The sequence below is a fragment of the Cavia porcellus genome, unplaced genomic scaffold (genome assembly GCF_034190915.1).
Source record: "Cavia porcellus strain 051 isolate PalLab524CR breed Dunkin Hartley unplaced genomic scaffold, mCavPor4.1 scaffold_6, whole genome shotgun sequence".
Lineage (NCBI taxonomy): Eukaryota > Metazoa > Chordata > Mammalia > Rodentia > Caviidae > Cavia > Cavia porcellus.
In genome coordinates this window covers 82,605,408-82,626,528 of record NW_026947489.1, presented here as the reverse complement: position 1 = coordinate 82,626,528, position 21,121 = coordinate 82,605,408, and the positions used below count along the sequence as shown (strand labels likewise).

Here is a 21,121-nt window from a genome sequence, read left to right as displayed (position 1 = left end):
CTCTCCCTTATGCAGAAACATGGGAGGAAGGATGTGGGGAGCCTACCAGCCAGGGGTCCCAGTCAGGCAAGACTGCTAGGGACATGTACTGGCCCTGCCTTCTGAGCCCAGCCTGACCACTTGAAACGTGGCATGAGGAGTTTTCCATCTTAAGCCTCCAAAGCCCTGTGCCAGACTCTGGGGATGCAGGAGCCAGGGGTTTCTGTCATCTGGCCCAGTCCTTCCCATCCGACCTCAGCTCTTTCACTCCCACAGGACAGCGTTTGTCCCCTCTGCTTCCCAGCACCTGACAGAATGAGCATGAGGCAAACCTTTTCCATGGAACGCGCAAACATTAGCCCTTGGTGACCACATCCCTGTACTGCAAGGTGGCAGAGGTCGGAGGTGAGGGATGAGGGACGAGGGTTTGCTCAATATGCAGCCTGATTCTGAATTGACTGCCCTCCGTGTATGGACAAAGGAGGACTCCCTGAAGCCCTGGCCCTGGATCAGGATCATGGGCCCCTGAGACACAGACCACACAGGCTCAAGTTCAGGGCCTTACCCCCTCACAGACAAACAGACAGACAGATAGAAATTCCCATCCTCCGTGCTTTATTATGTAAACATCAGGTACAAACAAATGATACAGAAGGGCTTGTGGCCCTCACTCCTCTCCAGGCAGGCTCCTGTGAAAAAGAGAACAGAGTAAGACAAGGAGACCCATGACTGCGCCCAGCCAGCGAGGCCCAGAACTCAGCCTCACAGCCGAACCGTTAAAAACTCCTTGCTCCAGAGGCCACTGGTTCACTTCTGCTAACCTGGACACAGTCTCTGTGCAAGCTCTCTGAGGGCACAAACAGTATCTGTCCTGCCTTTCTGTGTTTCCCATGCCTAACACCGTGACTGGCACACAGTAGATACCCAATGAATGAAGAACTAGAGGATTCAAGTGGGCCCTCTAAGCAGCCATAGCTGCTGTTTACAAGGAAGAAAACTCAGCTTAGGGAGATTAAGTAGTTTGTCCAAGGTCATGCAGCTCATCAGCTGCAGAGCTGGATGTAAACCTGAGCTGTGCTCACCAATCACCTCTGGTGCCTTCAATACACTTAACGGTCTCTTGAGCAGGCACACACTCACATGAGCGGCACATCACAGATGACCCACACATGCTGTCTTTTATATACCAGGCACACACACAGATGCAAACACATGTAAACACACACACGCATGCACTTGAGTGCATATACATGCACACACACACATATACACGAATGAATGCCCAGCCACTCAACTAGCACTCCGAACAGGGACGGGAGGTCACCGTGGTACCAACTGGCGGCCCAGGTACACCCTTCATGGCTGTGCACTCTTACCCAGCCTCTACGCCTCCTTCCAGGAAGTCAGATTCAATGCAGGGAGAGTGCTGCACTTGACAAAGTCCCGGGGAAAGGAGTTGGACATGAAGATGTTGTTCTTGGATACAGTGGTGATGCCTGTATTGTCGCAGATGATACGGGGCAAGGAGATCTTGGCCAGCGCCTGCCGCTGCTGCTTGCTGAATACATCCTTGTTCTCCCACCAAAACCTGCAAGGGGGCACCACGGACACTGTGCCAGGAAGTCACTGGGCTGGTAGGTACTGGGCCAGTGGGGATCGATCACCTGGCTTGAGCTACTCCCTGTATGCAAGAGGAGTATAGGAAACTCTGCCCTGTGACACAGGAGCACTCCAGGCCATTACAGGGTCCCCTGCACACAACAGAGTAGAGCACGGCTGCCTGGTTACCTCCACTGCTCCAGCCTAGCAGCCTCCCCGTACCCATTCTAGAGGGAGCCAGCTCCACCCTCAGTCATGAAACCCTGTGCCCAGGGCTGCATCCACAGGGGTTGGCCTGCAGGGCCAGCAGAAGCTAGGTAAGAACTAGATATGTAGATGTCAGAACCACAGGAAAGGACACAGAGGGAAGTCATGGGAAAGCTATGTTGAGACTGTTCAGTGGTGACTGACACTTCCATAATTGTTCAAATAAAAGCAGAAAAAGGAAGGTGGCATTTTTCTGTCTTCTGTCCTTCACTGTCAGAGCTCCAATGTCCTCCATGCTGTACGCCCACAGGTTCAGGGCACATTAGGGGTGACATGGAACTTCCTGGGAACACACTGAAAAACCACTGATGGAAATCAGGGTCCCCATAATTTCAGGAATAGTCCACAGCCACCCAATGTGCCTGAGTCACCCATGCCCCTCCTCACCGATCACCATCCCGAAGCTTCCTGAATTGGGTGCCGATGAGGCAGGCGAGGAGCTGGCCCACACGGCCATTGCGCTCCAGGGGCTCGGCCACACCACCCATCCAGATGTCGATGTTGTCGGGCGTGCCATACTGCTGTATCAGCTTCCGTGCCAGGTCCAGGTTTCTCAAAACTGTGCCCAGCTCACCCACCGTACTGGGCTGTGGGAACCCACAGAAACGCCTCCAGGCATTGTACCCTGTGTGCAAAAGGAGACGGGTGGCCATGGACAGGTCTTCCAGCTGTTGCAAGGTGGGGAAGGCAAAGGAACCCTGAACCCTTGGCTCAGACTTAGGGGACAGCTGGGCATCCTTGGACCCTCACTGTCCTTCCCTTACCCTCCCACACAACCCCTGTCATGTCCAAAAGTGGGAGGATCTCATTGTCTCCTAGAGCAACCCAGAGCATCTGTCTGACCCAAGATGGGTAAAGCATATCATGGGGGGCAGACCATAACACAAGCACACGTTGTAGGGTTAGGCTGATCTGGGTCCAAGTTCCAAATTCATCCCTGACTTGGCAAGAACACCTAGCCAGGTTCTGAATGACTGCCAGCCTATTCACTCATCAAGTGGAGGTGATGGTCTCTTCCCCTCAGAGTCTATGAACAGTGAGTCAGGGTGAACCATGGTAGAGAGAGCCTTTGGGGCTGCATGTTACTTTAACTACTGTCATAGCTTGGAGGGTCACAGCTTGCAAAGGAGCCCAGAGAAGCTGGGGTTTCACAGAGGACCCAGGGGGAAGGAGGGGACTGGCCTTAGATAGCTTCCTAGAAGCACAGTGTTGAGGGTCAGGCCCACTCTCACCCCTGTATCCAGGACTGCTTCCACGGAGTAGAGGACAGTTTTGGTCATTTATAAATTGTCCATCCTGGGAGGGACACCTTACAGGCCAGATATGAACCAGACAAGAAGATGCCAAGGTTTTGGGGGCGGGGGGAGTCCTGAGCTGCACGGGGGAATGGAAAGGGTAAGGCCCTCAAGTGGAAAGGGAGCCATGGGCTGCCTGCAGGTTGGGGAGGGGAGACTCCTGCAACCCCTCACCTGGGAGGCCATGGTCCCTGCTGCGCTGCATGTTCAGAGCCGGCAGGTCCAGCCCGATCCTCATCACCTGCTCAAACAGTCGCTCCCGGATCTCATCCACCACAATTTGGTTCTGGCGATTCAGCTTGGCAGGGGTGGCCATGAGGCCTCGGAGAATGGGGTCGATGCCCCCTTCAGGAAAGAGGGACAAGGTTGAAGGGAAGGTTCCCCTCAGTACAGGAGCTCAGACTAGAGCGAAAGCAAGACCATGTGGGGACAGGGGACTTGGAGAAGAGAAGAGGGCTTAGTGCCAAGGTGACCACAGGGAGTAGGTCCTCAGATTATGCCATTCAGACATGCAAAATTGAGATGCTCCCAGTGCCTGGCCTCCCAGATCACAGAGTGTCACAACACAGAGGAAGGACTCAGCTCCCTTTGAGAACCCACCCTCTCCACCCTCACCCCCCTATTTACACTCTGATCTGAAAGCAGATCAGGTACGCTGGGATTGGAAAGTCAAACTAGGTCCCACAGGAAGGAAAGAAGGAAGACCTCTCCACACCCCAGCTGCCTACACCACTTCCACCCCCCACTCCCACCCCCACCCCCGGCTGCCAACCCACTGTCTCCAGGGCCCAAGTCTCACTCACCTTCCAGCACCACCCTCCAAGTGGCAAAAAAGACCTTGCTGAGTGGGACGAGGGGATTGGGCCCTCTGGGCCGGTACTGACTATCCAGGCGGAACGTGAAGGGTTGGATGAGGGTGTGGCCATAGCGAAAGGCATTAGTGAAGACATTGGCAATACGTGGGTCGACCGATTCATTGTAGCCGCGGTATCTGGGCAGGTACTTCCTGAAGGCCGCTGGCCCCAGCACCAGGGGCAGGTAGTCTCGGTAGGTGATGATCTAGAGAGAGTCACTGGAAATGGCCTCTCCACTCACTCTCTGCAGTCTCTGCTTTCTCCTGGCTTGGAGGATCCTTCCCATCCATCTGCGGTGAGGGGGCCACCATCCCCAGTACCAGATCTAAACCTACCACAGTAACACTAAGGGGCACAAACAGAGCCCTCCTGGCCGTGTGACTTTCAGCCACTTATTGACATCTCTGAACCTCAAGTATAAAATAAGGAAAATTACACTCTGCTTTAAGTAATAAAGCTGTTTGTTATAGTCCTTGCATTAACCTCCTTTGAGTTACTGTGAATCAGTAATCTCATATCTACTATCATATAAAGTCCTTGAGAGCCGGGGAAATTGAGAGTCTTGAAATAACCCCCAGTGCCCAGCATATGCCTGGCCCACAGTAGGGGTCAGTATAGGTTTGCGGAGGGCAGAGAGGCAGGAGGGAATAAAGGCTGCAGTAACATGATTTCTCCCAATGGAAAGGGGAGACGCGGAACAGCCTCATTCTAGAGTCTGGACTCTCAAGTTTCTTTTGAAATTGAAGTGAGTCTGACTCGAATGTTAGTATCAATTAAAAGCTCACCGAAAATACCTGAAACTCTTTCCTTCTCCAGAACCCAGGACAGAAAGAGAGAGAGAGAAAGAGAGAGAGAGAGAGAAAGAGAGAGAGAGAAAGAGAGAGAGTGAGAGAGAGAGAGAGAGATCCACTCATTGGGGACAGACAGGTGGCCCTGAACATCAAAAACTGAGAAAGAACCAGAAACACTGCCCAGGGGTAAGTGCTGTTTGGAGGTCAGTTGGATGACGATAAAGCCAGAATGATGAGGTGACTAAATAAAGATGCCAAGAGTTGACAATGAGATAGAGGAAGCGAAAGTCCTTCACTGAATAGTTACTATGGGCCAGACAGCTGAACCCTCCTGGAAAACCCTCCCAACACCATTCCTGGACCCACAGGAAAGAAGCAAGGCTGGGACGGAGGGCAGAGAAGGGAGGAGCTTCGTCAAGCACTTCACAGTGTTTTTCTGTTTCAGCACCAGGGATGAAGAAGCCAGACCTCTGGAGGATAGAAACTCGCCTAGGGATGGGATGGTTGCACAGCTGGTAGGCTGCAGAGGCACATGTGGATCCTGAATCTGCCCGACACTCAGGCTAACCTACCTGGACCATGGCCCCTACAATCTTCCGGGCCTCCTGGTAGAGCTTCTCTCCATTCCATCTGGGGTTCAGGCGCTTGAGCTGTGTGGCCAGCCGGTTGTGCTCTCGAACAAAAAGGGTGTGCATGGAGGAGAGCTCAGGCATCTCACTGGCGCGGGTGTCCCCTGCGGGAAGCAAAAGCCACTGTCACTCCTAAGACCTTCAGCTGACAAAAGTTTGCTCCACTGAAACTCCTTGTCTAGCTGAGCCCTGCAGTGTCTCCTGTTTGGCCTGCTCTCCGCTCCCCTTTGCACACCAGGCTCCATTTACACTCTGCCAGGAGGACGTCTTGAGGCCCCGCATCTGCCATGTCAGCTTCTTGCCCTGTACGAGGACACTTCTGGCCAGAGACTCGTTCAATAGGCATCAGCCCATGACCTGTCAGCTGCCTGTAGCTGAAACTGGGGGCTCCTTGAGGACAAGGTCCAAGTCTCCCACCTCTTTGTATATAACCATCCTTTCCAACATACATCAATCCTTGGGGCTCAGTACTAGGCCTGCACCAAGTATCGGACCCGTGAACACTACCCACTTGGCTGATTCTCTTGATTCAGGAAGAGCCACAAAGGAGCATGCCTGTTAGCTCCCCTATTTTCCTGCCCCTATCAGACATGGCTAATGATGACAGCACTCTTTCCTGCCAAAATTGGAGGCAACCCAAAATTCTTCTCAACACGGATCCCAGAAAGTCACCACCACTGATGAACAGCAATGCCAGCTCCATCCTTCCTGCGTGCCAACCATGCCGCCGTGAGGTGGTGGTTGATAGGTACATGGAATTCACACCTGGCACTCTGCTCAGAAAAACTGAACAAGAATCCCTGACTCCCCCAGTCTTCTCGGAACCTTTCCTTCAAGGGCCCAGAGGGCTAGAGCCGTTTCAGTAGGATTCCGCGTTCAGCCTGTGGCAGCTCTACAGAGGAACTTGGAACACACATCCTCTGAAGGCAGCTTCTCCATCCTGTGGGCAGCTAGAGGCATGATGGTCCAGGGTGGGGACATAGAGCCAGCTGGTCATTGTGAGGCTGGAGGCAGCTGTGTCAGGCCTAGTAGTACTGCCCTGGCCTCAGTGGCCCTGAAGAAGATAGGCCCCTTCCCCAGGAAGTTCACACTGGCACTCACCTTCATTCTCCTCCCAGGGGCCCAGGGAGTGATCACCAGGGGCCACCAGGAAAAGGGTGAGGAGGAGCAAGGTTGTTTGCCTTGGCCTACCACTGGGTTTACGCTAAAACACACTGGAAAATTTCTGGATGTGCCTACATCACTGCCCCAAACTTACCCTAAACTGCCAGGTGTCCACTAAAGCTTTCTAAGCTATGAAATCCATCTAATTCTGCACCGCTTTAGAGGAACCAGTGTCCCAAGAAGTTACTGAGCACTTGAAATATAATTAGTGCAACTGCGAGACTGAAGTTTTTATTTAATTTAAAACAAGTAAAATTGGGCTGGGGATTTAGCTCAGTGGCTCAAGTGCTTGCCTGGTGAGCGTGAGGTCCTGAGTTTGATCTCTAGTACCAAAATAAAATATAAAATAAGCAAAAGTAAAACAATCACATTGGCTACTGATTCCAGATTAGGTGATGGGATTCCAGAGAGTGAGGACCACAGCTCTGTCATCTACTTCCCTGCCCCTGAGGAACTCGACTCTCCTTCCTCCCAGAGTTCAGACAGGAAAAGAGAGACTACACTTGACAGAGGTTCCTTGGCCAGGCCTAGGTCTCCATCTTGGAGGGATTTTTGTTCTTGTTTTTGCTTTCCTTTCTCCATTCAACTTGTCACCAAGGCAACTAGACCAATATGAAGTTGGTGAGGGCAGCATCTCTCATGGCGAACCCACACGCTGCTTGCAAACAGGCTCACTGTGGCTCCCATAGGAAATGTCTCCTGTGCCACCCATGCCCTTCTTAGCCCCAGAGCTGACCTGCCAGGAAGCAGGGGATGCGTGCGGTACGGTTGGTGAGGAGACAGGGGTCATCATGCAGGTTGTCAAAGGGCAGCAGAGCCCGGCCGTTGTCCTGGAAGCGGGTGTTGACAGCCAGCAGTCCAAGCTGGTTGGTCAAGTTGCGCAGGTTCCTGGCCAAGGGGTCCTCGCTACCGTACACCATGCTGGCATCCACGAAGGAGGTGAGCGCGTTGATCTGGTTGCGGATGGTGATGTTGCTCCCGGTGCAGGCGGGGCAGGAGCGGAAGAAGGGAATGCAGTCTTTCTGGTTCTTGATGCGGGGGTCATTGGGTGGGATCTGTGGCACAGAGAGAAGCTAGACAGACTCCCAAGGGCAGGGACAGTGGGCAAGAGTGATTTGTCCTTGTCCTTGGGACCTCTGGCTCCCTCAGCCTGATAGGAGGTGTCTCCAAGGCCCAGCGGGATCACTGTCTGGAGACCCACAAGCACAGCGCCTCTGAGTTTCAGATGTGATGGGCAAAATCTGGGGGGACCCCTGGGAGCGGGCGCAGTGCGTGCTCTGACCTCTCCTCACTAAATCTCTCTCCTCCCTCTTCTCTGGATTTGGCCCCTAAGCTTTCACTCTGCCTCCTCTTCCTCTTCCTTTCCTCCCCCATCTCCATCTCCTTTGCCCCTTTCGTCTCTCACTCGCCCCTGTCCTTCTCCCATCCCTTTCTCTGTCCCTCTCAGACTTTCTTTTCTCTCCTCTTTCCTCCATCTTCAGCATGTACTCGAGCCACTTACCTGGGCCCTGCTTTGTGTGGTACCCAAGTGTCCCTCTATCAGAAGGGAGGAAATAAGACTGAGCACGGGGCATCTACACCCTGAGATTTGAGGGGGGATTTACATCCCAGAACTCTCTCCCAGCCACCCAGCGAGGTCTCTACTCCCTTGGTGTGGTAGAGGGGGTCAGGCACTAGCTCTGGACCGAAGAGGCAAGGACAGCTTCCCTGGAGGCTGGAGCAGGAAGCCTGGGCCCAGAGGGAGGGAGCCACGTGGGGGCCGGGAGCTGACCTTGAGTGGGAAGCAGGGAGGCTGCTGCAGGCAGCTGGTCTCACAGTTGACGCCGGTGAAGAAGGAGGCCCGGGCGGCGGGCTCTGGAGTGAAGTCCAGGTCGTGGTCCAGCAGCTGGCCCCACTGCATGAACATGAGCGAGCGCTCCTGGTCCGGAGTCAGCTGCTCCGTGGGGAAGCGCACGATGGCGTTGGAGACTGCGCGAGTCTGCGGGACACCTGGTGTCAGCGAGCGCCTTGTCCCCACACCTCATGGGTTCGGGAGTCCGGGTGGGTCTCTGCCCGCCACCGTGCTCACCAGGGGCACCGCAAAGCCGCTGCGCTTGACCCCTGACGTCCAGCCGAAGGGCAGCGACACGCCGTCCTCGTACTCCGCCGGCAGCCAGCGAGCAAAGGCGCGGTTGGAGGCCCCCAGCGTGGGGCTGCGTCTACGGGGGACGCAGGGCGCTGACTCAGGGCAGCATGGTGGGGACGACGAGGACCGGGACCGGGACCGGGGCCAGGACGCCGCCCTGAGCCCCACCAGAGCCCCACCTGTTGTTGCAGTGGCCAGTGATGGTGCGATATTTGTCCCGCTCTGGGCACCTCACCCCCACGTCCTGGTAGGCGCAGCCACTCGACTTGGACAACAGATTCAGTTGAGCCTCTGTGAGCACATCTGCAAGCGGCGTGGGAGAGCTAAAACCTCCATTTCCTGTTCCAGGAAACAAGACTGGATCTCCCAAGCACCCTGGAGCTGGGGGCACAGGCTAAGAAGTGGAGGGATGCTAGGATGCCTCTGAGATTTCTTAGAAAGGGGCTTGGGGCTCACTGGGACATGCCTGGGGTCACCAGGCAGGGTTCCCGGTGCAGCAGTGTTACCAGTGACATTGAAAGGCCCTGGTCGCAGAGGCCGCAGCTTCATCTTCAGCAGGTCTAGGGCCACATGCAGATAGTCAGCAGCCCTCACGGCTGTCCTGGTGGCTGCCACTGGCTGCTTGAAGTAGGACAGGAGCTCCATGGGGCTGGCTGAGCCACTGCGAAGCCGCTGCTTGATGCTGCATGGAAAGGGAGAGCTGAGGGCAGGGGTAGTGGCACATGCCTGTAATCCCAGCACTGAGGAGGCTGAAGCAGAAGGATTGCTGTGAATTCCAGGCCAGCCTAGGCTACATAAGTGAGTTCAAGGCCAGCCTGCACTACTCAGTGAGACCCTGACTTTAAAAAAAAAAAAAGATATAAATGTGTCAAAGATATAAATGGTAGCACAGCACCTGTCTGGCAAGTCATGAGTTCAAGTCCTGGTCATGAGTTCAACTGCTGGTCATGCATTCATGTCCCGGTACAAAATAGAAAAAAAAAAAGGAAAGGAAAGGAAAAGAGAACCAGAGAAGAGATGCACTCAGCTGGGTGCTCCCCCGTCCAGCAGTGGACAAGCAGCATGGGAAGATTTCCTTTTATAAAAACGATAGGGACCTGGTTGTACAGACAGAAGCAAAGTCCAGGAAGGATGGTTTTGAAAATGTTCTCACACCTAGAGATGCAAAGACAGAGTCCACCCACCGCCACCACCAAACCCCCACTTCATCCACAAACTTCCTGCTGCAAGGCCTGGGACAGTGCCCGGTGTCCACACCTTTCCCTCCGATCCTTGTAGGCCTTGTCCACTAGCTGCTTGGCCTCCTCCATGCATGTCAGCACCACCGAGGTCTCCACCTCCTCAGGGACAGCTGGGCAGAGCAAGAAACAAAGTCAGGTTCCAAACCCTGGGAGTCTGCTGAGGATTCGCCGGGACTCAGAACCACCCCCAGCACTCCCCTCTTTCCCTGCTGATGAACTGTTACCTGGAGTGGCACTGTCAGAGGGCTGAGGCATGACCAGAGTGGCCAGGAGCCCTGTGAGGGCCAAGACCAGCTTCATCTCTGCACTGAGACCTGCAACCCAACGAGAAACCTGAGCATTGGGAGCAGGGAGCCCACCATCACTCTGCTCCCAGGTCCCTCGCACCACACTCCACACTCAGCCCCACCTCAATAGGCCTGGACTATGTGGCAAAGCCAGGCTTGCTTGAGGAGGGGTCTACAGGCCCCCGTGCCCTTGCCAGCTGCAGTCACCAGCAGCCCCCCAGGACCTCAGATCCACAGTTCGCCTGACATTGGCAACTCTGCTCACAGAATCTGGGCTTTTATGTCCTCTAAGCTGGGGGGAGGGGCTGGGCCGAGGGAGGTCTGTCTCCTCCCCTGGGGGGTTGGAGATACACTGAGGGGCGTTCTTAAAATAGAGGACAGGGACAAAAGAAGGGACCAAAGTTCTCCCCAACTCTTGAACTTAACACTGTCAACCGAGGGTTTCTCAGCTGCTCGTCACAGGTCTACCCCAGTGTTATCTCCAGACAGCATACATAACTAAGCCCCCCAAAATTCTGGTTAAAAGAGAACCTAGGATTCCTTTAAAGCAAGCAAGAGTCAGGAACCAGCAGCCTAAGGCAATGGTGGCAAATCTATGGCATGAGTGCGGCAGCAGGCTTTTTGTGTCTTTGGAAACTGAAAAGGTCACCATCACTGACCTAAGAAATCATGGGCAATAGAGTGGTTCCCAATACCCCAAGGGAGAGTGAAGGAAAGACCTAGAGTGATGCTGTTCCAATCAAGGGGTCACTTGTACCCCAACAGTTGTGCTGAGGCAGCCCTCAGTTCTGATGGGGCCAAGGAAACAGGAAATCTGGCTGGAGACTGTTGGGCTTCACAGGAAGGAGGACCCTGGGGGCTCCAAACTGAGAACCACTGTAACTTCCTCTATCCCTTGCCCTTCCCTCCCTTCTTCTTAGCTTTTGGTAGGGGGCTGCCTGCAACAGCCCACCATCTGCTCCTGGATTTCAGGAACCAGGAGAGGACAGAGCTGACTGTGGTTAGTGATTAGTTGGGTGACGCAGCCTCAGCCTTTCTGGGAAATGGTCGGCACAGTTGGGAGGACTGGCGTTAACGATTCAGGTTAACGATCCTAAGGCCCAGCTCATGACAACCATGACTCCCATGCCCTGCTCTGAGCTGGCCACACCTTGTACTTTCAGCCACCTTTCCGCTACTCACTCTTGTCTTCTATGTCCAGATCACACTTTGACCAAGGAACGAGCACAACCACACATCACCTTAGTGTGTTCATGGATCCTGTCACCTGGTGGGAAACAGAGTCCAGCCCTTCCTCAGAGCAGGGCCATCCTTCTAGTCATTTTCTGTCTGTGACTTTCTCTATGTAAACTTGATCAAGTGGCTCTTTGTGAAGAAGGTTCTAGAATTTTATAGGCTTTTGAAAAAAATTTTAAGTTTACAAGCAATATATTTTAATTGATGAGAAGTTGGAGAAGACAGATTACAAATAGATTGAAATTACTTATAATCAGTGGGAATTATGGGTAATTTTTCAAGGTTTGTCACTGTTTTTCTTGTAAATAAGCAGTAAGAAGGAAAGTAATTTCCCATGATCCCACTGTTATGGAAACACAGGCCAAACAAAGGACGAAATGGAACCAAGGAGGTTAAGGAAGCAGTTTATTATACTGGTGGGCTTCTGACTAGGATCTCTCCTAAAGAGTCAGAACCTCACCTGGTGGAGCTTCCACGCTTTAAAGGGATACTACACAGGGAGGTGCAAAGGCAAATTTGGCGCATATGATTCATGGGTTGGGTGTCATCATGGGTTATACAGAGGAAGAAATGTTCTGTTACATTTTAAGTTACGTGAAAAGGCCATTAGCATTAGTGATACAAAGGCAGTAAAGACAAGGGCAATACAAAGAAACACCTGAAATTACAGTATTAGAGCACCTGTTAGCCACGCTCGTACAAAGAAGGGAAAGTTCTGTTATCAGGTTTGTCTGGACATCTCCACTTGGTCTTGATGGACATTCTGGCTAGCTTTTATGTGAAATTTTAATTTTTCCCTCACATCACCACTTAACAATATCTTACTTAATAATTTGATATCATATATAGATATAGTATGTATTTTTAAACAGCAATAAAAGCAACTTTAAATATTATTTTATGGTCTACTTTTAGTACTGAACAATGGTAGGCTAAGTATCTATGTCAATAAATATGTTTATTTTTATGTCTGCATATTTTGTATGATTCATTAATCTATCTAATTATTTCTTGTTAGATACTTGGGTTGTTTCCAGTTTTCATTGTTATAATCAGTACAAGGATGAACATCAGTGGAGCTAAATCTCCAGCCACATCTTCAGTTATTTCCTAAGGCAACGAGCCTTAAAAGTAAAATCACTGCATGTTTGGGCATACCCAGGTTTAAGGGTTCTTGATATTTATTGTCAATGGCCTCGTGAAGATCATATCTCATTCACCCACCACCGTACGTGGGAATGTCTGCTCCCCATCAGCCTCAGCAACCCTGATTGTTAGTGTCCCTTTCGTCTTGTAAGGGAGAGTTAAGAGTCAAGAAGAAAGAGATGTATAATGCAAACCCTTTCTAGCAGGGATGATAAAAAGGAAGTCCAGCAAAGGAAGTGACCTTGCCACAGGTGACAGTGTGGCATAGCACAGAATAACCTCAGTGTCAAGTCCCCTGGCTTCCAAACCACTGCTCTCTGCCCAGTGGCCTCTGCATTACGTCTTACATTCAATCGCTTGATCAACAGGTACCTGTTGGGCCCTTGCGTGTGCTGGAAGCTGTGCTGGGCAGTGACATGCTCCATGGAGCAACACGTGGGCCACTGGAGGACACTGCCAGGGCTGCTACACCCCAGGACTGCAGTCATAGGAGGGAGCCCCACCTAAGCACGCGCACACTCTGCCTTCCACCAGACTTTCCCGTACGTCCTCACCCCAAGGTTTAGTCCAACTGCCTGCGGGATAAAAGGCCCCCTTGGCTATTACTGCTTGCGAAACCATTCATTCTTTCTCAATGTTGTTTAGCAAATAATTCAGTTGGGATTACAGCCAGGTTTCCTCTGTGTACCCGTAAGTGTGTGTGTGTGTGTGTGTGTGTGTGTGTGTGTGTGTGTGTGTAAGAGAGAGAGAGAGAGAAAGAGAGAGAGAGAGAGAGAGAGAGAGAGAGAGGCATCATCAGAAGACCACAGAAGCTGGAGAGGAGGTAGAGGCTTTGGCTACTCAGACACTAACTGCACTCAGCCTGTGGATCTTCTCAAGTTTTTTTATTCAAAATCCTGGGGTTAGAGCTCAGTGGATATATATTTGTTAATAGAGCTCAGTCAATATATATTTGTTATTATTTGATTTTGATTTTCGAGACAGGGTATCACTATGTAGTTCAGGCTGGCCTTGAACTTACTGCGTACCCCAAGCTGGCCTCAAGCTCACAACAATCTTCCTGCCTCAGCCTCTCAAGTGCTGAGATTACAGGTGTCCACCACTATACCCAGCTTTTTTCCTTGATATATACTGAGAAAGATTATTAATAGGGTTAAAACTCTCTTTAACTTAGGTTATTATAAGATAAATAACAGCTCCAATTCCAATCTTTTCTCCACTTTTTAGACATTAACACTGTTGTCATTTTTATGTTTGTCCTTTCAAGCTTTTTGGTTTTTTGTCTGTTTGTCTTTTGTTTTTTGTACCAGGGATAGAACTTATGGCCTAGTGTTTGCCAGTCTGGTGCTTACACCGCCGAGCTAAATCCCCAGCAGTAAGTGATTATTTTTGTTTTGTATTCATTTCCTATAAATGGATCTATAGAAAATATCCTTTCTTTTATTTTTCCATAGGTGGCATTGCTCTCTATGTACATTGTTCTATAATATATCTAGCAAGACCATCAGCTTCCAAATAAAGAACAATTTCACTTTCTGAACTATTATACAATATTTTTAGTTGAATTGTATTTTCCATTATGTAATCATTCATTTTTTAATAGAATTGACATTTTCCCCTTTTTTAAAAACAGTGCAAGCCAGGCATGGTTGCTCATGCCTGTAATCCCAGCACTCAGGGGGCTGAAGCAGGAGGATTGTTGCGAGTTCAAGACCAGCCTGGGATTCAAAGTGAGCTCAAGGCCAACCTGAACTGTGTAGTGAGACCTGTCTCTTAAAGACCAAAAAAAAAAAAAAATGCAGCAGAAAGATCCTGTACACACACACACACACACACACACACCATTCTCCAAGGCAAAAATTTGGAAATGGGCCACAGGTTTCGTGCATTTTAAATGTCTAATGGAGAAATATTGTTAAATTGTCTTCTAAGCTTTATAAAAATCTCACAGGCAAGGAATATAGTCACATAATGGATTTGCTATTTATTACTTTATAATAGTGAGGTTGGGCATCTTTTATTTATATCACACCTTCTTGTTACTTTGCTATTTGGTTTTATCTACTTTTCTATTGGATTGCAACATTTTATTTATTTGTAAAAGTTATATATTCTGAATAAAAAATAATACTCCACCTGTTACATTGTGAAAGTCTTCAATCGATCATTTTTAAATTTTTAATAGTATCTTAATTTTTTTCTTTTGTATTTTTGAGGCAGAGCCTTGTTATGCATTTCAGGGTGGTGCTAAAATCACTTTGTAACCTAGGCTGGCCTCGAACTCACAACAGTCCTCCTGCCTCAGCCTCTGAGTACTAGGGTTATGGGCATGCACCACCACACCTGGCCACTTAATTTTAAAGTGATCAAATTAATCAATCTTTTCCTTCCTGGAATTGTTTTTTTTTTTTTGTACTGGAAATCAAACCCAAGACTTGCACTGAGTTATAGTCCCAGCCACCTTTTTATTTTCTGTTTTGAGACAGTGTTTCACTAAATTGCTACATTGCCCAAACTGGGATCTAACTTAGCTTCTTCCCACCTCAGCCTCCCCAAAGTACTAAGATTACAAGCACACATTACCACTCCGGGGCACAGTCTTTGAAAATCATAAACATTTTGTCCTGTGCATGCTCATAAAAACATAGTTTTATATATTTAGGTTGATAAACCATCTGTAATGCGCATGTCGGGGAGGTAGGTGTGTGCACAGTATGAATTATGGAACCACTTCTTTTCCCAAAGAGGTTACCAATTATTCCTGTGCCTCTCGTTGAACAGCTTGTCATTTTTCTACTAATATGGACTAGGCCTTTGTCACTCATCATAAGTCGTATATTTCTAGATTGTTCCAGTCTATTGACATACTGATCTCAATAACTCATCATTGCAATTACTACAATTTTCTAATGTGCTTTGATTTCTGGTAAAAGAAATTCTCCTTTTTCGGGTCTTCTTTTGCAAATGAATCTTCAATATTCTAAAATTTTTATACTTTCTTAAAATTTCTTGAATATTTGTCTAGCTCTGTAAGAAATCTTGAGGTTTTTATTTATATTGCACTCAGTTAACATGTAAAATAGGTAACAGTTGATATTCTTATAATATTGCCTTCTCATTTATATATATTTATTAATTCACTATATATTTGCTGAGTATCTACTACCTGTCAGCACTGTTCTGAATACTGGGGCTACAGTAATAAACAACTTGCTGTCGTGGAATTTACCTTCCTTTTTTTACGAGGGGGGGAGGAGGATAGGTTCTCACCATGTCACCAAATTGCCCAGACTGGACTCAAACTTGAAACCCTCCTGCTTCAGCATTTCAGAGTGCTAGATTTACAGGCTAGTGGAGTCCCACTCCTGAGTAACACAATGTATCACTCTGTTTGTCTTCTTTTGTATTCTGCATTGAATTTTTTTGCCTATAAAGCACTTGTTCATTTTGGTTAAATTTGTTCCTAAGTACTTCTTTTTTGAAAATTATATATAAATTTGGTTATTAACTTCTTCACAGAATGTGTAAAAACTCTTTTTTTTTTCTTTAAAATTCACTTTTCTAGTGAAGGTTCAGGGCATGGTGGGGCTTACCTGTAAATCCAGCACTCTCAGAGGCTGAGGCAGAAGGATCACACATTTGAGCCTACCCAGGGCCATTTAATGACTTACCAGGCTCTGTCACAAAAAACATTTTTTTTAATTAAAAGGTCTAAGGTTATAGCTAAGTACTGGGTTCAGTCCTCAGAACTTGGAAAAAACAGCTGAAATTAAAGCCTGAGTTCAATCCTCAGTATTAAAAATTAATTAATTAGTTTTAAAGGAATGAAAGATTAAGCTCAAGTTAAATTTAAGGAAAAAGAATTAGCTGGAGAAGCTGCTCAGTAGTGGAGGACTTGCTTAGCAAGCCTAAAGCCCTGAACTCAACACCTGGCAAAGCAAGTAAATGCATAAATAAATAAACATTATGTATCAAATAGATGAATTCAAAGATAAAAGATGTATGAATCCAGTGTCAGACAGATGTGAAAAATAAGTGTAGTTTAGTCCAATGCCATGGGCAATATGACAGTGTCGGTTACACTCCAAATGCTCTGGCTCAGCAATTCTACTTCTAGGTAGGAATTTATCTTTCAGATGAAGTCTTAGGAAAGACACCCACGTGAACGTGTTTGTTTCAGTCTCATTTCTACCAGCAGAAGTCTAGAAACAAGTCAAGCCTACCAAAACTGTCTTGCTATATTGTAGTATATTCACATAATGGATATACCTTTATGTCACCTTTAAAAATAATGAAGGAGATATATTTTAGTAAAATAGAAAGAAATATTGCCAAAAGAAAAGAGCTAGTTGCAATTCTACACAGCATATTGCAATCCTACAAAATATGAATGCATGCGTGTATGTATACCAAGTATTTAAATATATGGAGAAGACTCTAGGCAAAGGCACAAAGGCATAAAAGTGTTTACTTTTGGAAAATGAACTGAAATGTCTTAATTTTTTATCTAGTACCCTCTGTTTGAATTTTTTACTAGAAAAATAATAATTTTTATCCTGAAATAACATACTCTCTACCTCCACCTCAACCCCCCAAAGTAACAAACTTGATTTTTTTTGCCCAATTGGTGGTTTGGGATTAATTTTACATTGATGTCTTTTGCTTTTGCTTTTTTTTTTTTACATTGGTTTCTTGATATGAAGCCAAACATGAATAAAGACCAAAAGGGTGACACTGATATCTATGATATTTGGGAATGATCACATCACCTATGGGAAGCTTGGATAATATAACTAATATTTTGTTAAAGTAGAAAATCCAAGTTCAAATTGCATTCAATTCAGTTCTGGAGAGATACGATTTTATTATTTTTATCTACATAGTATTACTGCCACGTTCTCTGTTACCCATCAACTTCCAATTCTGGAAATGCAGATGCCCACCACTGTTTCAAGCAAAGCCAGATGAGCCTGGGCTGCAGGCACCATCAGACAAACCTGCCCATGGAGATGCCCCAGACATGAGAATGAAATGTCAAAGAACAAAAAAAAAATAATAATAATAATAAGGGCTGTGGAAAGCCCTAGGGAGACAGGAGCCTGGCTTCTGAGGAGGGCACACAGCTGGTCAGGAGGAACCCCCTGGGGTGCCCTCCTCCACATCGTACTGCACTCCTCACATCAGCACCTGTCCTATGAGCAACTATGAGACAGGAAAACTGCCCCGCCAGGCCGGTGACAATTTGGGAGAGGGGGTGTTGCACAGGGTGCTGAGCCCTGGCCAGGTTAGGGAGTGGAAGCAGCTTTGCCCTGAGGTCTAGAGGCCTATGACTGAGGGGAAGTTGGATGGAAGTAAGTACGAGAGATTCCCTATTGGATAAGGTTCCCCAGCTGAGTGCAGGGAAGAGACAGAGCGAATGAATTCCCTCATCATCCCTATACCCCCTCATCTTATATGTTTTATATCTACCAAAAACTCAACAAGAAGGAACTGGCTTTCTACCTCTCCCACATCATGACCAAATGGAGTTTATTCGAAGAAAGTAAGGATCAACATTAAAAGTCAATCAGTGTAATTTGTCATAAGTCAGAAAGAAGAATGATATGATTTCTCATTAGATGCACATAGCTCATTTGCCAAAATTCAGTGTTCATTACTGACTTCAAAAAAACACTTCAAACTAATAGAAGTGACTTTCTCAAACCTGATGAAGAATAGCTATGCCTATAATCTTACTTAATGGTGAATGCCTTCTGTCTAAGATCAAAACCAAGCAGAGGTCTGTCCCTGCCATTTCTGTTCAGCATTGAACTAGAGGTTTTGTTCAGTGCAATCGGGCAAGAAAAAGAAATTACAAGGATAAGAATTTGACAGGAAGAAGTAAAATTGTCTTCGATTACATACAGTCATCACTTATGTAGAAAATTCTAAGGAATGTACAAAACAACCACCAGAATTACCAAGTGAGTTTAGCAAGGTCACGCTCTACAAGCCAAAATTTAAAAATCAGTTATTTCTATGTACTCTCAATAAACCAAAATTGAAATTTAAAATAGTATCACAGAACAGCATCTAAAATAGGAAGTACTTAGGGAAAAAAATCACGAGATGTATAATGCCTGCATTGAAAACCATAACACGTTGCTAAGAGAAATCAAAGTTCTAAATAAACAAAAGGAATCTGTATACTTTGTTCACAAGTCAGAAGACTCAGTTTTTGTTTCTGAGATGGGGTCTCACTATGCAGCTCAGATTGGCCTTTAATTCACCGTGTAACCCAGGCTGCAGTGATCCTCCTGCCTTATCCTCCCCAGTGCTGGGATGACAGGCATGTACCACTAAGCCCAGCTTGCAGAAGACTCAAAATTGTGAAAATATCAGTTATTCCCTAATGATGCACAGAGTCAGTGCAACTGAAATTGTGATCCTGAGAGAGAGAAGGTCCAGTTCCATGCAAGACGGAGTGACAACACTAGCCCTCCGCTCAGTGACTGTAGCTACAACCCTGCTCGCGGGCACAGAGCAACCACATGAGGATTCTGAAAGGAATTCAGAGCTGGCAGGCTAAGGAAGAGGAATATACTTCACATATCACTCAAGGAGTGATGACCTTATGAGTTTTTTTCTTGTGTCCCCAACCCTGAACCTGATGCAGAGGTGAACCTGAGACCCAAGGTGGACCCTGGTAGGAACAGCAGAAGTCCAAAGAAAAGCACCTAGTTCTGACTTGAGGGGCAAGAAAGAGATTTCATGGTGTCTAGGAAATACAGAACCCCTCATTTTCCCCTTTTTCTTTTCTTTCTGTCTTTTCTGCATTATCTTGCATCCCAGCCACAAGCAGTTCTATAGCCATGACAGCAAAGTTGGCTGAGGGGAAACTTCCTCTCCAGGAGGAAGCTCTGTGCTCCCCAGAAAGTGGGGCTTTCCCCTTCTTTTTCTGTCTTCCCACTGCCTGGGCCCAGCTGCAGGCATAATCACAAGAAGGGCATCCCAGAAAAAGGTAAATGAAGCCTAGAAAGCCAAGAATCTTAGGGTACCAAAGAGAGGAAAAGGGGAATCAGGAAAGCTCTCTACCCCATTTGTGTCAAGTCACAGAAAGAGGGAGAAAATGAGATGTGGGGAAATACTGGAAGAGATAATGACCAGAAGCACCCCAGATTTGGCAAACAAGAGTGAATAGTGTGTATATATATATATATATATTTTCATTTGTTTATTTTAGTGCTAGGGTTAGTACCCGAGGCCTTACCCTGCTAGGCAAGTTCTGTACTGTGAGTCCAGAGAGGGCTGGGGATATAGCTCAGCAGCACAGTGCCTGCTTGGCAAGCACATGGTCCTGAGTTCACGTCCAGGTACAAAAAAAAAAAAAAAATCTAGAGATCCTGGAAGAAACAGGAAGATCCACTTATTTTAGGTGTACACCAATTCAGGAGACTCATGTCGAAAGGGAGGGCTCCAATTTTTATACATGTAGTTGAAGGGAATTGGCTCTAAACTGAAAGGGGGTATAAGCAAAGTTACGGAAGTGAAACAAAGGCAATTATTTACTCAGTGACAGTTTTACAACTTAGCCTTGAAAGAAGACAGGTTCCAGGATGCCACAGGACTGTTCAGAGGAACACAGTTGTCAAGCTTTATCAGGATCAGAGGGGTCAGCAGTTAAAGGGAGGAGGAATTCAAGGAGGAACTGCTCAAGGCTGGGTGGAAAAAAATGATTGTCCTCTAAATTCTGCTTTAGTACCACTGAGTTATACCCTAGTCCAACCGGTCTGTTTCTTAATGTTCCCAAGTTTGTTGGGCCTAAATTTTGTCCTCACCTTGTATTAGAGAGTCCCTGCCTGACGGCTAGGTAGGAACTGCTGCCTTTTCTTGGAGGAGTCAAGTGAGATAGGCAGGAGGGCATAACATGCTCATCTAGAGGAACACAACTGTGTTCCTCGCACAGTCCTGTGACATCCTGGAATCTGTCTTCTTTCATATCATGCTTCTTGTTGCTGCCAAATGTCACCTGCCACCTAACGAATGGCCGGGTCACTAACCCAACTGTCACCTCCACTGTTCTTGTCCAAACTGTTCTCATCTAACCCTTTGGCCTCAGGCCCACTGAGAGAGGAGAATAGGCAACAACTCTCCACTGGGATACCAACTAATCAGCCTGTCATTGTCCCAGGACTCCCTTGCCCTGTTGCCATAGGAAATGGAGCACCATGCAGATCTTTCCCACGTGCAGTTTGTCAGGGGTTGTGAGCATGATCTTCATTTTCTTTCTGTCTTTCTGTCCCAGAATTCTGCTGTTTCTAGTCTACAGAGTTTCCTTTCTTGCTTTTGAATGGAACTTTGTATGGTATTTGCTCATTTGTTCTGTTTGTCTCAGTTTTATTATTTCTATGGATTTGGCAGGGAAGAAACAAGGCAGTATGTGTTTAGTTCATCAATTTAAAACTAATGCCTCTTCTCTTCCTAAGTCCTCTGTCCCCATTCCCAGGTCTCTCCCCTCTTCAGCCTGCC

At 47.7% G+C, this 21,121-nt stretch overlaps 1 protein-coding gene across 1 annotated transcript; it reads right to left on the bottom strand.

Annotated features, from left to right (window-relative positions):
- Positions 1-577: 577 nt before the first annotated feature.
- Positions 578-10,482, bottom strand: Mpo (myeloperoxidase). The gene is made up of 14 exons (XM_003467011.5): positions 10,354-10,482; positions 10,169-10,258; positions 9,961-10,054; positions 9,210-9,385; positions 8,883-9,006; positions 8,647-8,776; positions 8,350-8,556; positions 7,315-7,633; positions 5,358-5,518; positions 3,944-4,199; positions 3,315-3,485; positions 2,233-2,470; positions 1,356-1,567; positions 578-668 (listed from the first exon to the last, which is right to left on the bottom strand). The coding sequence occupies exons 2-13, from the start codon at positions 10,242-10,244 to the stop codon at positions 1,363-1,365; spliced, it is 2,157 nt and encodes a 718-aa protein (XP_003467059.3). The 5' UTR covers positions 10,245-10,258; positions 10,354-10,482; the 3' UTR covers positions 578-668; positions 1,356-1,362.
- Between the last annotated feature and the right edge of the window lie 10,639 nt (positions 10,483-21,121).

Bases quoted from the DNA above. Each gene is read 5' to 3' on its own strand.
- Mpo (XM_003467011.5), bottom strand. From the start codon at position 10,244: ATGAAGCTGGTCTTGGCCCTCACAGGGCTCCTGGCCACTCTGGTCATG. The intron at 9,386-9,960 runs GTGTGGACACCG...CTTTCCATGCAG, and splicing joins TACAAGGATCGGAGGGAAAG to CATCAAGCAGCGGCTTCGCA. The intron at 9,007-9,209 runs GTAACACTGCTG...CGCCGCTTGCAG, and splicing joins AGGGCCTTTCAATGTCACTG to ATGTGCTCACAGAGGCTCAA.